This window comes from the organism of the source record quoted next, unplaced genomic scaffold (genome assembly GCF_019419815.1).
Source record: "Pyrus x bretschneideri cultivar Hongxiangsu unplaced genomic scaffold, Pyrus_bretschneideri_v1 Contig25, whole genome shotgun sequence".
NCBI classification, from domain to species: domain Eukaryota; kingdom Viridiplantae; phylum Streptophyta; class Magnoliopsida; order Rosales; family Rosaceae; genus Pyrus; species Pyrus x bretschneideri.
Window position 1 is genome coordinate 4,592,378 of NW_025999557.1, and position 20,246 is coordinate 4,612,623.

General features: G+C 40.0%; 1 protein-coding gene across 2 annotated transcripts; it reads left to right on the forward strand.

Moving 5' to 3' along the window:
* Window positions 1-1,395: 1,395 nt before the first annotated feature.
* LOC103947544 (ADP-ribosylation factor-like protein 2) lies at window positions 1,396-20,220 on the forward strand. Of its 2 annotated transcripts, XM_009358452.3 has the most exons (3): window positions 1,396-1,438; window positions 18,890-18,989; window positions 19,078-20,220. In XM_009358452.3, exon 3 carries the CDS (start codon window positions 19,195-19,197, stop codon window positions 19,750-19,752), a length of 558 nt encoding a protein of 185 aa, XP_009356727.2. In that variant the 5' UTR covers window positions 1,396-1,438; window positions 18,890-18,989; window positions 19,078-19,194; the 3' UTR covers window positions 19,753-20,220. The 2 variants fall into 2 exon arrangements, with proteins under 2 accessions (XP_009356727.2, XP_009356729.2); XM_009358454.3 differs by lacking the exon at window positions 1,396-1,438 and having other exon boundaries at window positions 18,634-18,989.
* Window positions 20,221-20,246: the final 26 nt, after the last annotated feature.

Below are 20,246 nucleotides of genomic sequence, written 5' to 3' on the forward strand. Positions count from 1 at the left end.
TTTTTTATATCTTATTTAAAGCGGTTGGTTTATCCTTTTTTTTTCTTTTTTTTTTCTTGTAATTTGTAGCCAACAAGTGTAATCTTGAGTTAAAATTCGTCCAATTTCTACAACGTTATCCAACTATTGCCATTTGGATTGTTGATTCCCCAAACCCTGTCCTGCAAGTCATGGAACATGTTGCCAAACAATGTGTGTTTACTTTGCACCCAAGCTACAAAAATGTCAAAAAAAGCAAGAAGCTTCTCTCTCCTCCGCTGAGAGACCTTTTTTTCTCTTTGCTCTCCCTGTTGTCTACACTTTCCACCATCCCTGCAAATCACGATTTCTCATCCGAAGTCTTTCCTTGCTTTTGATCGCACCATCTCGAACTCCAATACCTAATCATCCACTCGCTCCATCCCGTTCGATTCATCCCCTTCCATTCCCCTCCATCCACCTCCCTTAATCTTTTTCATCAGTTGGATCCTTTATCTCTCTGACCATCCCCAATTCCGATCGTTTTCCACATGTTTTCAACCCGATACGTCGCGGATCTATGGAAGGGTGTGTAGAGCTTCGGCTCGAGTGTTCGCACCACCACCTTTGCTGGCCCTTGTTGGCCTTTCCCAGTGTTCGCCCTTGGTGGCAATGTTGCTCGCTCCCCCGCGGGCTTCCTTAGCTTCGTGGAGACGGTTGGTATGGTGGTCCCTGGAGATTGAGGAGGCCTTCTTCATCAATTTTGGGGTTTCTTGCAGGTAGGATCTTTGGCGATGGTGATAAGCGACGGATTGTGGAGATCATTGTTTGGTTTTCTGGTGGCGGCTGTTGCAGGCGCTTGAGGAGCTGTAGACCTTGTCCTCTATGTTTTGTTGGCCTTTTTTTGTGTTAATCTTGTATTTAGACCTTTGTTTGTACTTATTGTCGGTTGGTAATGAATTTACGTATTTTATTAAAGAAAAAAATAAAGCTACAAAAATGTCCACCAATGAGAAAATTGATGGGAAAAAAGGAAAGAAATTCCATGACACAAATCAAACCATCAAATTGTTACCGTTTTGTACATCAGTAGGGCAAAATGGGCATTATGTGTTTTCCTTATTTTCATAATGGCCCCAAGGACGTTTCGAAACGAGTGATACTCAAACATCATTTTTACTTCTCACACATTCCTTATTAATTTATACTTTTTAATTTTCTTTAATTCATTCAATCCAATGGTCAAAAATTAAAAAAATTTACGAAAAATAAAAAAGAATGTATCGATAATACACCCCCTTCAAAAAATCAAATTTGTCAATCCGGGTCCAAACATAACAATATTTAAGTTAATTTCTTTCGAGTGTCGAAACGTTTGCATTCTCGTACTATCTTCAGTTCTCCCGCCGATACCTTTACCATTATTTCCCACCTCCTCGATTAGATCCGCCGAGAACCGCCGACGTCTCAAATTTCCCAGGTGGGTAAGTTCTCTCTCTCGTTAAAGCTTTAATCTTTGAGACTGATGCTATCAAACCTGCAACAATGGCGACCAATCCACAACTCACTCTCCCTCCCAGATGCTCTGATCCCCGCCGTTTTTACCCGATATCGATCCCACCGTCCATTTTCATCAGTTCCCCGAACACTCTTTTCGATTTTCATACCCCACAACTCTCAGCCACCCTTCTAGTCCTCTCTCTCTCTATCTCTCTCTGAACTGCTTGTGAGTATATGATTACATCTGGGTTTGGGTTGATTTTAAATTACATTTGTAAAGTCTTAGACTTTGAGATAATTAATTTAAATTATATTTGCAATTAGATTTTGTGTTGTGATATTGTGATTCTCATGCATCTGCTCTGCATTTGTTTCATGGCCTTTAGCTTGTTAGTAAATAGTCCTCATTGAACTACTTGTGAAGTTTTAGACTTTGTGCTTTTTGAATCTCAATTGAACAACTTGTGAGTTGATTTTGTGTTATGAATCTTATGATATTCTTATGATCCTTATGTACCTGTTCTGCATTTGTTTCCTGGCCTTTGGCAATTCCGCGGCACTAATGCCATATCCTGAGTATAATATGTTTTGAGACCGATGAATCCTTCCGCGTCACACCATTGCGGTGACTGATAGTTTCGAAATGTATTGTTCTTTTTGCTTCTTTGTTTTTCCTGTAATGCCATCACCAGCTCAACCTTTACAGCTAAACTAGGAATTAGTAGAGTAATTGTTTTAGGTTGTAGCCGATGTTTGCTACGGCGTCTGGTTTTTTGCATTCGACTTTTTGAATTTCAAACTTTCAGCACAAGTTTGCTTCTCAGTAAATAGCATACACACTTGAAGTTCCTAGTGTTTTCTTGTTGTACAAGGGAAATTTCATACGTGTGCATTCTTCGGTAAAACAGAATAATCACGTAAGCCAGGCCCTAAGCACTTCATACTTCACCTGTTTCTACCAGGACTGAGCCGACAACCACTGCCTACCATCAACGACAGAGGACTAAAGTAAGTTTTGTTGCCCTCCTGATTTATTGATTTTGTTCCGTTGGGTGTATCATTGTGTTCGGCACACATGTTAAAGCTTGAACTGCCAATGTGCCTTTGTCAATTTAATTTTCTCTAATTTAACAGCTCAGGATTTGAAAGCCTCTTTGAAGTCTCGTTTTGAGAAAAAATTCTCAATTGGTTTCTGCATCGAACCTTGAAGTCTATTTGGAGAAGCTCAATCTGATTTTGTCTGTGAGCAAATGGGGCTTCTCAGCATTATTCGAAAAATTAAAAGCAAGGGAAAAAAAATGCGTATACTCATGGTCGGGCTTGACAATTCTGGCAAGACTACCATTGTGCTGAGAATTAATGGAGAGGACACCAGCGTTGTCAGTCCCACACTCCACTTACGATTTAAAAGAAATATCATTAAACTGTAACGTCGACCCGTGGGAAAAGAAAGTTATTTTCCTTTCTTTGTACCCTAGCTTTTCATTCATATTATTCCCCACAATACACTTGAAATCCGGATACATTAACAAAACTTCAGAATATGAGTTGTTCTTGTCAGCAAACTCCTTGAACTAATCGAAGTATTGGTATTAATTAAGTTTCCACCGTGATCCCGGCTCACAAGCAAGCAAAAGGATGATTCTTTCAAGCTTTTCCAGAGATTCCAGTAATCACAAAGAGTTAATTAGTTTGTTCGTCGGTCATATTTCCACATAAATATATATGGACACATATGCCCCCATCTTCTCGAATGTCTCACTTCCTTCTTAGAATCTCAAGCTAATTAAGTTCTAGACATGAACTCATTACGCTAACTCTTGGTTCCAAAACAATGTGACAATGTTTTATTTGTTTTCTATTTAGGGGTGGAAATGACAAATTCTTATATTATTACAATTGGTCGTATTATCCCATATGTTAATATCTCTCTTAAATCCTCATTACGTGATGAGAGAGATATTAATGAACGATAATACTTCTTGTAACATAAATGGTGATCTTCTATCCTAGGACAGATTTTTGTGTGGGGAAGCACGTGCCAGCGTCACTTGTCTATTGAAGACACACAAATGAGCAACCCTTGCATCCGAGTCCCACACATGTCCATTTTGGTGGATTTAAATGCATGGGTCTTCCTTGGGTGTTGGAGAGATCTTTGACGTGACATGAGTTTTCCCTACACAAGAAGTTAATTTTCTTATTTTGGACGTTATAAGAAACTGAAGTTGGTGTGAACACGAAAGATTCTTTTGAAACAAGAAACCAGAATAACGTGTACAAAATAATATTTTTTGTGTTTATGATTTTGGGGTTACGATCTCTCTCAAATTTGGTCCTCTGATTCTATCTTCGTAGGGTGTAGGTTTGTGGATGAGTTGTTGATCCAAAGGGCCGTCGGGGCTTGATCTAAGGATGAACAGTTGATGAACGGATCTTCAAGGGGCGTTGGGCTTGATCTTGAAGAATGGGTGTATGGATTTCTTCAAGGGCTTTTGGGCTTGATCTTGAAGATTGATGGATGAGCAGATCTTCAAGGGCTTTTGGGCTTAGTCTTGAAGAACGATTGGAGGTGTGGATTTGTTTGTGCTGTTGATCCAAGGGGCCGTTGGGGCTTGATCTTAGGATGAACGATGAACACTTTCTTCAAGGGCCGTCGGGGCTTGATCTTGAATAATGGTTTGACGAAGAACGAAGAATGCTTTCTTGATCCTTCGGAATTCTTGGGAATTTGGATGCTTGAGAGCTTTGGAGTTTCAAAGCTTCAAGGATTTGGGGAATTCTCTTCCAATTTGGGAGTAGAGAAATGTATTTGTGAATTCCTTGATGCTTGATACCTTGATGGAGAAGCCTATTTATAGGCTTTGAGAATGAATCACCACCACAAAATATTTTTTTCCTTTCCAAGCACCATTGCCTAATTTTCCCACTTAATGCAATATTGAAATTGAAGTGGTGTAACTTATGGCCTAATTTCCCACTTAATACCATTTTAAACTTGAAGTGGTCTAACTTATGGCCTAATTTCCCACTTAACACCATTTTAAACTTGAAATGTGTATGCTTTGTCATTGCCCAAATGAGAAAAACTTGCTTTGATCCGTAATGGATTGAAGTGTGCTTACCTTGTCATTGCCCAAATTGAGAAGAAAAACCTTGTTTAATCATCCAAGGGTATTTCTTCCTATTTTGTTGAGTCACATGCCATGTGTACAATTTGTACGACACGTGGCGTATGCCATGTATGCCTTGACACGTCAAAACTTTAATGCGTTGGGTGAACATTTGTTTTACTGAAATTTCGATGTCTACAAATGCCCCCACTTCAAGGCGCGTCGTAGACATGTGCTTGTCACGTGTAGAAGATGCGTTTTGAAGTCCCTTAATGTAGATGTCAACCCAAGGGCCGTCGAGGCTTGATCTTGAATTGGGCTGGAAATTTCTTCAAGGGCCATTGAGGCTTGATCTTGAGTTTGACTGGAAGATTTTTTGGTTTCCTCCAATCGTTGATTTTCCACAGGCTTAGTCTTGAACTGGGCTGGAAATTTCTTCAAGGGTCATTGAGGCTTGATCTTGAGTTCGACTGGAAGATTTTCTGGTTTCCTCCAATCGTTGATTTTCCTTTGTGCTACTCTTGAACTGGGCAGCAGGAAATTTCTTCAAGGGCCATCGAGGCTTGATCTTGAGTTCGACTGGAAGATTTTCTGGTTTCCTCCAATCGTTGATTTTCCTTTGTGCTACTCTTGAACTGGGCAGCAGGAAATTTTGGTCTCCCCCGAAGGTCTGAGCTTTACTCTTTTTTTCTGTTTCTTTGTTCAATCTCTCCAATTCGTATTGAAGAGGGTTAGAGGATAGCTCAGCATATGCAGTTGTTGCTTGTCTCCACATGCTTTAATGTATCATTTTCACTTGCCTTACTTGCTCCCCTTTGCAGAAGTGGTCCCTTCTCTGGAAGTGTATCAACCGTTGAAGATGACTACTCGAGAGCAACGCTAGGTAAGCAACCAAGGAATAGATTCCAGGCAGTCGGTTCCAGATCGGAAGACTGACTCCAAGTGCCGGCTGATTACTTCTTTCACTTTGCCATGCGAGTAAGAACAAGGACAAAGGAAAAGACAAGGAAAAAGCATGATATGAGATACCTTTGCTTTCGACCTTGATGATATGAGATACCTTTGCTTTTGAAGAAGCGGCGAATGGATCAGCACATGTATTTGTTGTGCTTGTCTCCACATACTTCAATCTACCGTTTCCTCCTGGGTCATCTGTACTCCAGGCATCTGGTATCTTCTTTGGGGAAGAAGAAAAAATTGAGTATTTCGAAAGGCTTTGCTGGGAGTGCGCCCTCAGAGGTGAGGAAGAGTTGGGCATTTTTTTTTTTTTCAGGTCTGCCTTGCCATAAAAGATGAAGGTCGACATATATAGGGATTTCCCAATAGCAAGTGGTGGTTATGTTCTTTTACCCTTGTCGACAAACGTCTCTTCGATTTTTTAACAAGCGTCTCTTCGATTTCTGAGCGAGCGCCTCTTCGAAAAAGTAGTCACGGGTGCGGCTCTGTCACCACGCTTGTTGGCAAAGGCGCGTAGTTGGGATGATAACCTTCACGTGTTTTCAACTTTGTCAGAGATCTTTTGACAAAGTTGAACGCGTTATCTGAAAAGCCGCGAAAGCGTCGCCGAACTTCACGTAGGAAAATCCGATTTTTTGAATCGGTGGTCGTGTCGCCTTGGCTTTTTATAGAGGTATCGATTACCTCCAACATGCACACTTTGAAGATCGCCCGTTTGTGAAAATCGTCTTCGGCCCTTTCTGATTTTACTCCATCCACCTTTCTCTTTTAACCTTTTGACAATGGCTAACCCGTCTAACATTTGCTTAGATTTGAGTCTCAGCAGTGATCCGAGTGCGCCGCGTCAGGTAAATGTATGGTGCCCTTCTTTCTTATCTTCTAATGGCCCTTTGACAGGTGAAGATTCTGTGATGAAGGACGCAACAACAACTACGATAGTAGCTAGGAACTTCCTCACTCCAAAAGATAGTAGGCTGCTTTCAGAACGGTCCGATGAGTTGGCCGTTCAAGAGTCCCTAACTCTCAGTGTTCAGTGCGCAGGCTCTGTGTCCAACATGGGCCAACGCCTACTTGCTCGATCCCGCCAAGTGGAATCATTGATGGCGGAGGTGGAAACTCTTAAGCAAGAGATCAAACAGCTTAAGCATGAGAATAGAAGTTTGCATGTGCTTGCAAATAACTATTCGACGGGCATGAAGAGGAAGCTTGATGAGCTGCAAGAATCCAGTGGTCGAATTCAAAGTGACCGTCAAAGGCTTGCTGCTTTCTTCCAGAGGCACCTTTTTCCTGGCTCATCTAGCGTTCCACCAAGTATTGAGGCCTCTTCTTTGATGCCTCCCGCTTCTGTAGTTTTCCCAAGTAGTGGGGCTTCACGTGAACATCCTTTGTGAAATCTTCATTTTTTTTTTTTTTTTTTTTTTTTTTTGTGTACGTACTTGTAATTTCTCGGAGATCAATGAACATGCTTTATTTTATTTAGTGTATTGTGCTAAATACAGATAAAACATATACATCACCAAGATGTGTTATTTCCCTTTTTTTTTTTTTTTTTTTTTTTTTGATGATGTGACTGTACTTGAAGTTTTGAAGTTTCAAGTTGCCTACGTACCCTTGGTTGAGGAGGGATCAAGTCATGACGTAGTTCAAATGAGTGATGGTTTTTTTTTTTTTTTTTTTTTTTTTTTTGATGATTTTGCCGTACACAGTTTATGCTCTTGCGGGCCAGGAGCGTTTGGTGCCGTTTGCAGTTTCAGCTCGTGCAGGCAATGAGCGTTTTGGTGCCGTTTGCAGTTTCAGCTCGTGCAGGCAAGGAGCGTTTTGGTGCCGTTTGCAGTTTCAGCTCGTGCAGGCAAGGAGCGTTTGGTGTCGTTTGCAGTTTCAGCTCGTGCAGGCAAGGAGCGTTTTGGTGCCGTTTGCAGTTTCAGCTCGTGCAGGCAAGGAGCGTTTTGGTGCCGTTTGCAGTTTCAGCTCGTGCAGGCAAGGAGCTTGGTTCGGGCAGACAAGGTGTGTTTGGTGCCGTTTGCAGTTTCAGCTCGTGCAGGCAAGGAGCGTTTGGTGCCATTTGCAGTTTCAACTCGTGCAGGCAAGGAGCGTTTGGTGTCACCTTTTAGGCTCGTGCGAACGAGGAGCTTGTGGTGTCGTTTGCAGTTTCAACTCGTGCAGACAAGGAGCTTTTGGTTGTCGCATTTTAGGCTCGTGCGAACGAGGAGCTTTGGTTGTTGCCTTTTATGCTCATGCGGACCAGGAGCGTTGGTTGTCGCCTTTTAGGCTCGTGCGAACGAGGAGCGTTGGTTGAATTTGTCAAACGATCTTAGAGAGGCATTCCTTGCAATCTTCATAGCAAGGAGTCTTGACCGAGTGATTGAAGAAGTCTTTGGGGAAGAAATCGCGCATTGTGATGGCAACGGACGATCTTTGTGTCATAACTTCCTCATCCTCAACACTTTCATGTAGCTTTGAAGGTTGACGGTAGCTGCTTTGCCCCCTTTCCGATTGGTGAACTTGTGGAGGAGACCTATGTTTCTTGTGCATTTTCTTTGGAGTGACATAAGTCCATCCTTCAACTTCACTTGACGTGACTGACATGGTTTTGGAGCATGCCCCCAGCGGTTGAGGTGAAGATTTTGAGTTCAAAGAGCCAGAAGTGACGGTTGTATAGTTTGACTTCACCACATCATTAAGATCTAGCTCGATGATCCCTTTCTGAGCTAACTTCATGATGAGATCTTTTAGCACAAAGCACTTTTCCGTCGGATGACCAATGAAGCGGTGGAATTTACAGTACCTTGGACTGTCAGTACGGTTCATCTCTTCCGGCCGTTTGCACTCAGGTAGGTCGATCACCTTTTTGTCAAGCAAGTCTTTCAACATGGCAACCACGTCAGAGTCGGGGAATGGATATGTCTTCTCCTCAAGCTCCTTCAAAGTGCGTCTACGTATCTCTTGATCACGAAAAGCTTCGGTTTGAATCGCCTTGCCTCGTGTATGGGTTTTGACTGGAGTTGTGTTGACCGTCATTGCTTCCTTGGTGGGTTTCCACGCAGCCTTATCCACCTTGGGCCCCAAAACTTTGTCATTCTTGTAGTCGGCGATCTGTTCTTTCTTCTCATGACGGGTGATGCTTAACTCCATATCATGGGCGCGGGTGGCTAACTCCTCAAATGTTCGTGGTTTAATGCCTTGAAGGATGTAGTGTAGTCCCCACTGCATGCCTTGAACGCACATCTCAATGGCAGAGATTTCAGAAAGCCGATCTTTACAATCCAGACTTAAGGAGCGCCATCTATTTATGTAGTTGATGACAGGTTCATCTCTCCACTGTTTCGTACTGGTCAGCTCTAGCATGCTTACAGTACGACGAGTGCTGTAGAAACGGTTGAGGAATTCCCTTTCTAGCTGGTCCCAACTGTTGATAGACTCGGGTTCGAGGTCGGTGTACCAGTCAAAAGCGTTACTTTTCAGCGAACGTACGAACTGTTTGACAAGGTAGTCTCCCTCTGTCCCAGCATTGTTGCAAGTTTCAATGAAATGGGCGGCATGTTGCTTCGGGTTGCCTTTTCCATCGAACTGCATGAATTTTGGGGGCTGATAACCCCTTGGCATCTTCAAAGCATCAATCTTCTTGGAGTAAGGCTTTGAGTACAGTACGGAGTCATGCGAGCTTCCTTCGTACTGTGTCTTGACAGTGCTTGCGATCATCTCCTGTAGCTGCTGGATAGAGAGAGATTCCATGAACGCCGTTGCTTGGTCTAGCTTCAGCTTCTCTTCGACTTTCTCCGTTGGAGGCTCCTCTTCTTCGTCGACTTCTTTCTTTAATAGGCCAACATTTGGGTCGACTTTCACGTCGGGCAGCGCATCTAGTTGGTTGACAAGTGCGGCAATCTGCAAGTCATTCTCTTCCACAGTCTGTGTAAGCTTTGCAATTGCTTCGCTCATTTGAGCCAGTTGTTCTTCAACAGAGGTGACGCCGATGGTCATGACTTGTGCAACCAATAGACATGACTTTCCTTCAGACATCCATAGTGCTGATGAAGAACCCCATTGGCCATTTTTGGGGTGTCATCTTGTGTGCCTCAATAGCATGCTTTGGTGCCCCCATCAAGGTCAGGTGGATGACCGACTCGCGCCTTTGATGCTGCTCTTGCTTGCTTAGCAGTACCAACTTTGCAGCGGCATGTTGAGAAGTGGTTGTGGCACCAATGGATGCTCCATTTGCGGCGGAAGTGCTTATGCTTCTTCCCTTGGTGGTTGCAAGAACGGCTTGTCCCTTGCTTGATGCCATTGATTTTGGAGGTGTGCTTTGGTTGTTGTCAACTCCGTAACCATGCTCCTTCAACTTCTTTTGAGTTTTGGTGAGGTCACGATCTTTGTCGTTGACGGTGTTTGAAACCTTCTTTCCAAGATTTGAAGAGGAAGCAAAGTCATGCCTAGCCTTTGACATGAGTTCGTAGGCATTTGGGTTAAAGCCTTCTTCGGTCTTCTTAGTTGGAAGAGAGCTTGGTTTCACTTAGACGCCATGTTGCGCCTCCAGACGGTTGATGAGTCCGGCGGTTTGCAAGTTTTTCTCCTCTGCAGTCTTTAGCAGCCTTGCAATTGTTTCCTTCATCTGAACCAACTGTTTTTCAATGGAGGTAGTGCCGATAGTCATGACTTGTTCTTTGTTTGAAGCCATGGACTGTGCTTAAATATCTTGAACGGAGACAGAGATGAGAGGTAGAGATGGTCCCACTGGGCGTGCCAAATTTGTGAACACGAAAGATTCTTTTGAAACAAGAAACCAGAATAACGTGTACAAAATAATATTTTTTGTGTTTATGATTTTGGGGTTACGATCTCTCTCAAATTTGGTCCTCTGATTCTATCTTCGTAGGGTGTAGGTTTGTGGATGAGTTGTTGATCCAAAGGGCCGTCGGGGCTTGATCTAAGGATGAACAGTTGATGAACGGATCTTCAAGGGGCGTTGGGCTTGATCTTGAAGAATGGGTGTATGGATTTCTTCAAGGGCTTTTGGGCTTGATCTTGAAGATTGATGGATGAGCAGATCTTCAAGGGCTTTTGGGCTTAGTCTTGAAGAACGATTGGAGGTGTGGATTTGTTTGTGCTGTTGATCCAAGGGGCCGTTGGGGCTTGATCTTAGGATGAACGATGAACACTTTCTTCAAGGGCCGTCGGGGCTTGATCTTGAATAATGGTTGTGTGGATTTCTTCAAGGGCTTTTGGGCTTGATCTTGAAGGTTGATGGATGAGCGGATTTTCAAGGGCTTTTGGGCTTAATCTTGAAGAACGATTGGATGTGTGGATTTGTTTGTGCTGTTGATCCAAGGGGCCGTTGGGGCTTGATCTTAGGATGAACGATGAACACTTTCTTCAAGGGCCGTCGGGGCTTGATCTTGAATAATGGTTTGACGAAGAACGAAGAATGCTTTCTTGATCCTTCGGAATTCTTGGGAATTTGGATGCTTGAGAGCTTTGGAGTTTCAAAGCTTCAAGGATTTGGGGAATTCTCTTCCAATTTGGGAGTAGAGAAATGTATTTGTGAATTCCTTGATGCTTGATACCTTGATGGAGAAGCCTATTTATAGGCTTTGAGAATGAATCACCACCACAAAATATTTTTTTCCTTTCCAAGCACCATTGCCTAATTTTCCCACTTAATGCAATATTGAAATTGAAGTGGTGTAACTTATGGCCTAATTTCCCACTTAATACCATTTTAAACTTGAAGTGGTCTAACTTATGGCCTAATTTCCCACTTAACACCATTTTAAACTTGAAATGTGTATGCTTTGTCATTGCCCAAATGAGAAAAACTTGCTTTGATCCGTAATGGATTGAAGTGTGCTTACCTTGTCATTGCCCAAATTGAGAAGAAAAACCTTGTTTAATCATCCAAGGGTATTTCTTCCTATTTTGTTGAGTCACATGCCATGTGTACAATTTGTACGACACGTGGCGTATGCCATGTATGCCTTGACACGTCAAAACTTTAATGCGTTGGGTGAACATTTGTTTTACTGAAATTTCGATGTCTACAGTTGGTGCCCAAAATTTGATGCAATAAGTTGGTTTTTCTAGTATGGATTGCCACAACAGAAAATAAATACGTTAATCAATACTTAAGTAATAATTTAATGATCAATCATCACATTATTTAGTTTACAAATTTAACTTAAAAATTTTGATCTTCCTAACATTACCTTATAGTATTGTTATATATATGCATGCATGCTTTCTTGTAGTGGTACTTTTTAGATTCTAATTTTTCATTGAAACTAAAGTGCCTAAAGTGATTGAGAATATGATCCAAAAAACATAATGTCACCAAAAGTCGATAAATCAAGTACTTTACGTGAAAAGCGAAGAAGTATTTTGGACTCTGAAAAATCAGTCTAATTCTTCAAAACTTGATCACATATTTGTCGGAGAATTAGGATTCTAAATTGTTTATATGACAAAATAAAATACAATTAATATATGAAAGTTTTCACTTTTAATATCACCGAGATATTTTATGATAAAACTCAACACCGAGTAATATGTAGTTAAATTGGACAACATCCATGATATTGGCAGCGAACCTGCATGGAGCTACAAAGTTTATCAATATTTATAGAGCTTTAATGAAAAATGCTTGGACTAACTATTTTTAATTAAAAAAACCACCTTAAATTTTTATTTAACCAAAAATGCCTGAGATTTAAGACAAAACTATTTATGTATTAGCCCTACAAACATTAAAAACACGGGCCGAATGAAAACCCAAACTTGTGATTTTACGAACATGCGGCCATTGCCGATCTCTAGTTTGAACTAAGATTATCTCTCCTCCTCTTTTCATTCTCTTCCATCTCTTTCTCTCACATTCTTTTATTTTGTCTTTCTCTTATTATAAAAAATTAATATAAGATGTTGATGTAGTTTAACCGTGACCATTCAAATAGGAAGAGGAGGGGAAAAAAGAATGGAGATAATCTTACTCACTCTAGTTTAAAGCCAACCCTAGTTGACGGAGTGGGACTCACCTAACACTACTCTCTTCGCAAACCTTTCCTATCCTCGTATCTGATTCCCTCCGCCATTGTTACGCAACACTCCTCGTACCCGATTCCCCAACCCCAATTCACTTGAGCGTGTGTTCGATATATTTCCATCAAATTTGCCGTAAAATATCAGTCTTTCCTGTATGTTTTCTTTCTGGGTCCTGTTTCTTGTACGATTTCTAATTAATATAGATGTCTGGAGGTACAAATATGAATCTGTATATGGGTTTGACCTTGTTTGGTGCTTATTTGGTTGCTCATTATTGTATCAAACGCTTCATGGAGAGAAAGGAATTGCAGCAAAGGTACGTAGCCCAAGTTTTGGAACTTGCAAGTGAAAGTGGCTGCTTGCATGATTATGTAAAGGAAAAACAGCATGTTTTGATGTTGGCTTCACACACACACACACACACACAATGTTCTGTTGTTTAATTCTTCCGTCTATCTGAAAGAAATGGATAATGAAATTCATCTCCATGCAGGGCTCTTGCTGTAGCTGCTAAAAGATCTGGGCAATATAGTGAAGGTATACTGCTGAGAGACCCCATTACAATGTTATTTGTAATATATGCTAAAAAATGTACTAAGAGGCTTATGTGTGATATGCCTCAGATGGAAGCAAGAGAGACCGTACGATGCCAGCGTTATGTGTGAGATGCCTTGAGCTGACTTTTCATGAGGTTTTTGTCCCGTAAGAACCGCCCTTTCAGTATATGATACAATAGCCAGTCGAATTTATTACCTTACGAATTTAACACACCACTTATTCATTTAGACTTGTTAATTGAAATGCCGTTGAAAGTGTCATTTAATCTTAATTTAACCCTTGAAACTGGTTTTGTCTCACTTTTTCTCCTAAAACTCTCGACTTTTTGGTCTCACTTCACCCTATTCCGTCATAGAACAATTAAATTCAAGGGCATTTTAGGCTTTTTATTTTTAAACATCTATTTACCTCTAACCTATTCTGTCAAAGCTCTCTCAATTCCATTTTTTGACAACTCTAATCCAAACCCCATGAATTAGGGTCTTTTAAAAATAATTATTCAATCAATAGAAAATTTTCGAGCAACAATGTGAAATTTTTTATTTTTTTTTGGTCAAACAATGTGAAATTTTTAATTGCAAACTTTGCGCATATGCTTTAGATGATGTTTTTTTGGTTTGGAAAGTATTTTGGACATGATAGCTTAATGGTTTTTTTGAGATTACATTTTGTGCAACTGATCTGAGATCATTTTTTTATGGGTGAAACTTGCGGTTAGCCCAATTTCGATTGGAAAGATATCTTGAAATAGGCTGATCATGTTTCTTTTTGGTTGTAATGCGTATTTTTCAATTGTAAAGTTTCTAGCCAATACATGGATGCCTTGTAAGTGAAATGACTCTAAGAACAAAATTGTAACCCTTATTTTGGTTGATATAATCATATAATGATTTTGTTGCTCAGAGTTTTTCTATTGGGAGTAAATATTTATTTTTAAAAGGCCAAAAACTCATGGGTTGGAATTGGAGTTGTCAAAAATGGAATTGGGATTGGTTTAGTGTGTAAGCTATAGGTAAATAGATGCGTAAAAATAAAATATCTAAAATACCTGTAAATTTAATAGTTCTTTAATGGAATGAGGTGAAGTGAGACTAAAAGAATTGAAAATGTTAGTTTCAGTGTCAAAGTGAGACAATATCAGTTTCAGAAAGTAAGTTGAGATTAAATTGCAGGAGGCATTTCAATTAATAAGCATATTCATTTATTTATTTTATCAGGTGTGGTCATATGTGCTGTTGTGCACCTTGCTCCGTGTACGTGACCATTTGTCCTCTCTGCTGTCGACATGTTGATCACGTTGAATTATAAGCTTTGTAGCTGCAAGGATTGAAGGATTGCAGATTGGAAGAACTTGGTTGCTGGTTTAGAGTTGTAGAAATGACTTTTTAAGTTTGAGTTTGTAATAAGTTGTAATGGATGGTCACGATTAATTAAAACATCTATATGATGTATACCGTGCCATCTGTTTAGTTTGATGTAGTGTTTAAGTTGCCCATATGCAACTCACATGTTTAGTTGTTAGCTGAGGTGTGAGCTAGCAACGGCTATATTTGCTCACTCTCCTCATGCTCATTGTAACCGCATAAGAAGGAATCCAAAGAAGATTTCTCAGTGACGTTTCCATTTTTGCTTCCTCTCTCTTCTTCGATCTTCTCTCTGCTTCTCAGAGATCATATTCTCTTTGATTTTCAGCTGCTAATCACCACTAAAACGAACACTACACAACCTCAAATACACTAACAGAACAGTCTGTGAAAACTTTTCTGCCTAGCCCTAGCATTTCACAAACAATTCAACATCTATTTCAAATCACATTTCACAAATATTTCCAATCCACAAATCGAATCACATTTCATAACAATAGATAGATGGCCAAATATAAAAATAACATTTTAATAGAAATCACGTTTATAAAACCAAGTCATATCCACAAAGGATATTAAATACAAAATTTGGTAATAACCATATCACATTTATTAAAGTTACTCACTAACCAATGTAGGCCCACTAAACTTCACTTAGTCTCTAGTAGTACTAATTTTAGTATTTAAAATGATTTGAGACATGTTGACCAAAAGTCAACTCTCAGTCAAAGGTGGGGTCCACAATCCTACGTAATTCAATCCGAAATATACGCCCATGGATTTCTGATCCATAATTTCCCAAGAGTCTCATTTATCTTCTAGAACAATATCCTAAAATTTTGGAAAGATCTAACGGTCGAATCTCCACCAATTGCTAGAATTAGGTGGCGGTCAACAATTAGTTTTACAAACTTAAAAATTCAATTCATCAAGATCCATACGTTATATTCCCGATCCATTAGTTTCTAATTTCCTCAAATATTACGTGCTATAACGCATTAAAGTTTGGTGCCAATCCAACGGTCTGATCGTCGATGGTTATAATGATCAAGAGGCGGACCCTAATGAAACTATGTTCGAACGATGAGATTTCATCCATCAGATGTCACGTATGGAATCAGGGTATTAAATTTAGAATAGAAGGGTCAAGTGGGTCCCAGACCATGCGCCACTTGCGGCTACCGCCTCGATTCGTCGGAAAATTCACATAACTCCAAAAATTACCAAATTTTACAAAATTGTAGAACACAACAAGGGGAACAAATTTCATACCTAGGCCGAAGTCCAATTCGGCTGAGATATGCCTGAAAACACCCTCGATCCGCCAGAACCTTAGAAATGGGTGTTCCTCAATTCGTCGAATTCGTAGCTCTGCCGCCCCCAAACTTGTTTGGGCTATGTTCCTGGACTCAAGAGACGCCTGAGGGTGGTGGTGGTTGACAAAAAAAACTTTCAGAAATGGCGGAATTGTCGCCGTGCACCCACGAAGCCCTCGGCACAATTTTTCGCAAAATCGAGGCAAAAAACTCTCGGATTGTTTTTTTTTGGAAATGGGAGAATGGAGGTTAGGTGGAGTGTGCAAGTGATGTCTGAGTGGAATTCATTGGAAAAATTGATGAAAATTGACGGATTTGCTACCTAGAACCGGGTTAGGTCCGCAGGTCAAAGGGAAGATTCAGATTGGGTGGTTTTTTTCTCCCTCATTTCCCTTCCTTACTTTCTTTTCTGATTGGCCAGTTCCTCCCCTCCTTTCCCTCCTTTCTCTTCTCTTCTTCTCATCTAAGTTGTACACGTGGCACCCAGATTATTACTTTAGCAAATCTGAAGCCTTCCATATAATGGTCAAATGACCATTTTACCCCTATCTTTGCTCGTTTATATCTCATTCGTTATAACTCCATTTGGCAAACAGTTTTCGCCTATGCATTCGTAGGATCGAGCTCTAATTGAAAACATTAATTGTGACCTTGAAAGGTCTACGGATTTTAAATGATTATTTTCAAAAATTCGAACTTTGTAACTAAGTAGTTAAAATCTAAAATTAATTTAAATTCGTGAAAATACTATTAAATCCCGCGAATACAAATACATAAACTACAATAGTGAAATCTACGAACGGAATTTCACAACTCTATTTGAGTATTGTTTTCTCTCTAATCTAATCTTTGAATCTGATTATATATGTAATGCTTTAGTTGATGTTGTTAACATTGAATTAATATTGCAAGTTTCTATTCTATTTGATTTTACTTTTCACATTTAAATTGACTTGCAAATACTAATTATGGTTGGCAACAAGTCATATTATCGTTTGTTTGTTTGTTTGTTTTTTTTTTTTTTTTTTTAAGTTGGGGACTGTTAAAGAGCATTTAGAACTACTCATGTTCTATGGAACCAAATCTAAAACTTTCTACTTACAAGTGAAACAAAATCACTAACTGTAATGTCAGTGGCTGTATGAAACCAAAGACATGAGGGATTTTTCAGTGTGCTCGGAATATGAGACGATACGCCAAATGTTATTATACAAGTCGAGGGAAGTTTTTTTTTCAAGTGTCTCTTTGCTTGTATGATGACATATGATGTATGTACCCGTATTTCATACTGAAAAATCTCTCCAAAGACGGGCTATTAGAAGATAATCTTAAGCAACGTCGACCTGTGGGAAAAGAAAGTTATTTTCCTTTCTTTGCACCCTAGCTTTTCATTCATATTATTCCCCACAAAACACTTGAAATGTGAACAAAATGTTCGTTCACATTAACAAAACTAAAGAATTTCAGTTGTTCTTCGCAGTAAACTACTAGAACTAATCGAAGTATTGGTATTAATCAAGTTTCCACCGTGATCTGGACAGAGTTTAGAAAGAACGCATGTAAACATGACGCTACGAGAATTGGACATTTATAATTGTTCAGGGGAAAATCGACCAATAAGGAAATTTAGGAGAAAAAGAGGGAAGAAATTCTATAACACAAATCAAACCATCAATTTGTTACTGTTTTGTACTCCGGTAGGGCAAAATGGACATTTTGTATTTTTCCTTATTTTCATATTGGCCCCAGGACGTTTCCAAAAAAACCAATATTTAAGTTAATTTTCCTCAAGCGGCGAAACGTTTGCATTCTCGTACTATCTTCGGTTTAGCTCTTCTCCCGCCGACTCGTTTGCCACTATTTCCCACCTCCGCGATCAGATCCGCCGAGAACCGCCGACGCCGAGTCAGTCTCAAATTTCCCAGGTGGGTGAGTTCTCTCTCTCGTTAAAGCTTGAATACTTGAAACTGAAGCTATCAAACCTGCAACAATGGCGACCAATCAACAACTCGCTCTCCCTCCCTGATGCTCTGATCTCCGCCGTATACACCCGATATAGATCCCCACCGTCCATTTTCATCAGATTCCCTGAACACCCCTTTCGATTTTCATCCCCAACAACTCACAGCAAGCCTTCTAGTCCTCTCTCTCTCTCTCTCTCTCTCTCTCTCTCTCTAAACTGCTTGTGAGTATACGATTACATCTGGGTTTTGTTTGATTTTAAAGTATATTTGTAAAGTCTTAGACTTTGAGATACCTTTAAATTATATTTGCAATTAAATTTTGTGTTGTGATATTATGATTCTCATGTATCTGTTCTGCATTTGTTTCATGGCCCTTAGCTTGTTACTAAATAGTTCTAATTGAACTACTTGTGAATTTTTAGACTCTGCTTTTTAATCTCAATTGAACAACTTGCGGGTAGAGTTTGTGTTGTGATATTCTTACGAATAGACGTTCCCCCGACCTTCACAAAGCGGAGAGCCTTGTTGGCTTGGGGTCGCTTATGTACCTGTTCTGCATTTTTTTCCGGCCTTTGGCAATTCCATATCCTGAATATAATGTGTTTTGAGACCGATGAATCCTTCGCGTCACACCATTGCGGTGACTGATAATTTCAAAATGTGTAGTTCTTTTTGCTTCTTTCTTTCCCCTATAATGCCATCACCTTTACAGCTAAAAAGAGGAATTAGTATAGTAAATGTTTTACGTTGTAGCCGATGTTTGCTACACCGTCTTGTTTTCTCCCTTAGACTTTTTGAATTTCAAACTGAGTTTTGTTACTAATCCAGTATATATGCGTCTCATCTCGTGTTCCTGTGAACATGTGTGTAAGTGTTTGATGTTTACTTGGTAGGCCTCGCCGCCATGGTAACTACATGTTTTTTTAGTTTTAGCATTTTAGGCTTTTCTTAGCTAACTGAATCTGATCATGAGCACGTGATTGTGTTGTCCTAAATACTATGTTCATCAGTCCTCATGAAATATTTTCAGCACAAGTGTGCTTCGCAGTAAATAGCATACACTTGAAGTTCCTAGAGTTTTCTTGTTGTGTAAGGAAAATTTCATATTTGTGCATTCTTCGGTAAAACAGAATAATCATGTACGCCAGGCCCTAATCACTTCATACTTCACCTGTTCCTGCCAGGATTGAGGCCGCAACCACTGCCTATCATCAACGACAGATGACTAAAGTAAGTTTTATTATCCTCCTAATTCTCAGCACGTAAAGCTTGAACTGCAAATGTGCCTTTGTCAATTTAATTTTCTCTAATTTAACAGCTCAGGATTTGAAAGCCTCATTGAAGTTTCAGTTGTGAGAAAAATTTCTCGTTTGGTTTTTGCATCGAACCTTGAAGTCTATTTGGAGAAGCTCAATCTGATTTTGTCTGTGAGCAAATGGGGCTTCTCAGCATTATTCGAAAAATTAAAAGGAAGGAAAAAGAAATACGTATACTCATGGTCGGGCTTGACAATTCTGGTAAGACTACCATTGTGCTGAGAATTAATGGAGAGGACACCAGCGTTGTCAGTCCCACACTCGGCTTCAACATCAAGACCATCATTTACCAAAAGTATACCCTCAACATATGGGATGTCGGTGGCCAGAAAACAATAAGATCGTACTGGAGAAACTATTTTGAGCAAACTGATGGTCTGGTATGGGTAGTTGACAGTTCAGATCTTAGAAGGTTAGAAGACTGCAAAGCAGAACTCGACAATCTTTTGAAGGAGGAGAGGCTTTCTGGATCATCCTTGTTGATACTAGCAAACAAGCAGGACATAAAAGGTGCCCTTACTCCGGAAGAAATTGCCAAGGTTTTGAACTTGGAGGCCATGGATAAAACTCGGCATTGGCAAATTGTCGGCTGCAGTGCATTCACCGGTGAGGGACTGCTTGAAGGATTCGATTGGTTGGTCCAAGACGTTGCCTCTCGGATCTATGTTCTTGATTAGTGCCAAATTTAAGTCACTGGAAGGTAATGGAGGTCACAATCCATGGATTGGCGGAATATGTTTTTTCGATTTGGTTTAGCAACAGAAGAACCTGAACGGAATCTTGAAGTGCTTCAGAAAAGAAGGTGCTCGGAATGCAACAGCAGGACTGTTCTGTAATGAATGACGCGAAAACAAGCTATGTTTACATTTATATTATGTTGACAAGAACTTTCATATATAGTTATGAACCGGAATGACGTCTTGGCCTGTTTGGGATTGTTTCTAACTAAGAGTGTTTATGAGTACAAGTGTTTCCTATGGAATTAGTCAATGATACGATGTTGTGTAGTAGTTCAAACAAGTGGTTAGTGTCGTTTAACTTATTAACTAGTTAGCACTAGAGTGAGAGTGTTTCTTGTAAAATTAGTGAATGAAACGATGTGTATTTTAAGTCAATGAAACGATGTTGTGTAGTAGTTCAGCTGAGTGATTAGTGTCGTATTAACTTATTA

Bases quoted from the DNA above. Each gene is read 5' to 3' on its own strand.
- LOC103947544 (XM_009358452.3), top strand. From the start codon at position 19,195: ATGGGGCTTCTCAGCATTATTCGAAAAATTAAAAGGAAGGAAAAAGAA.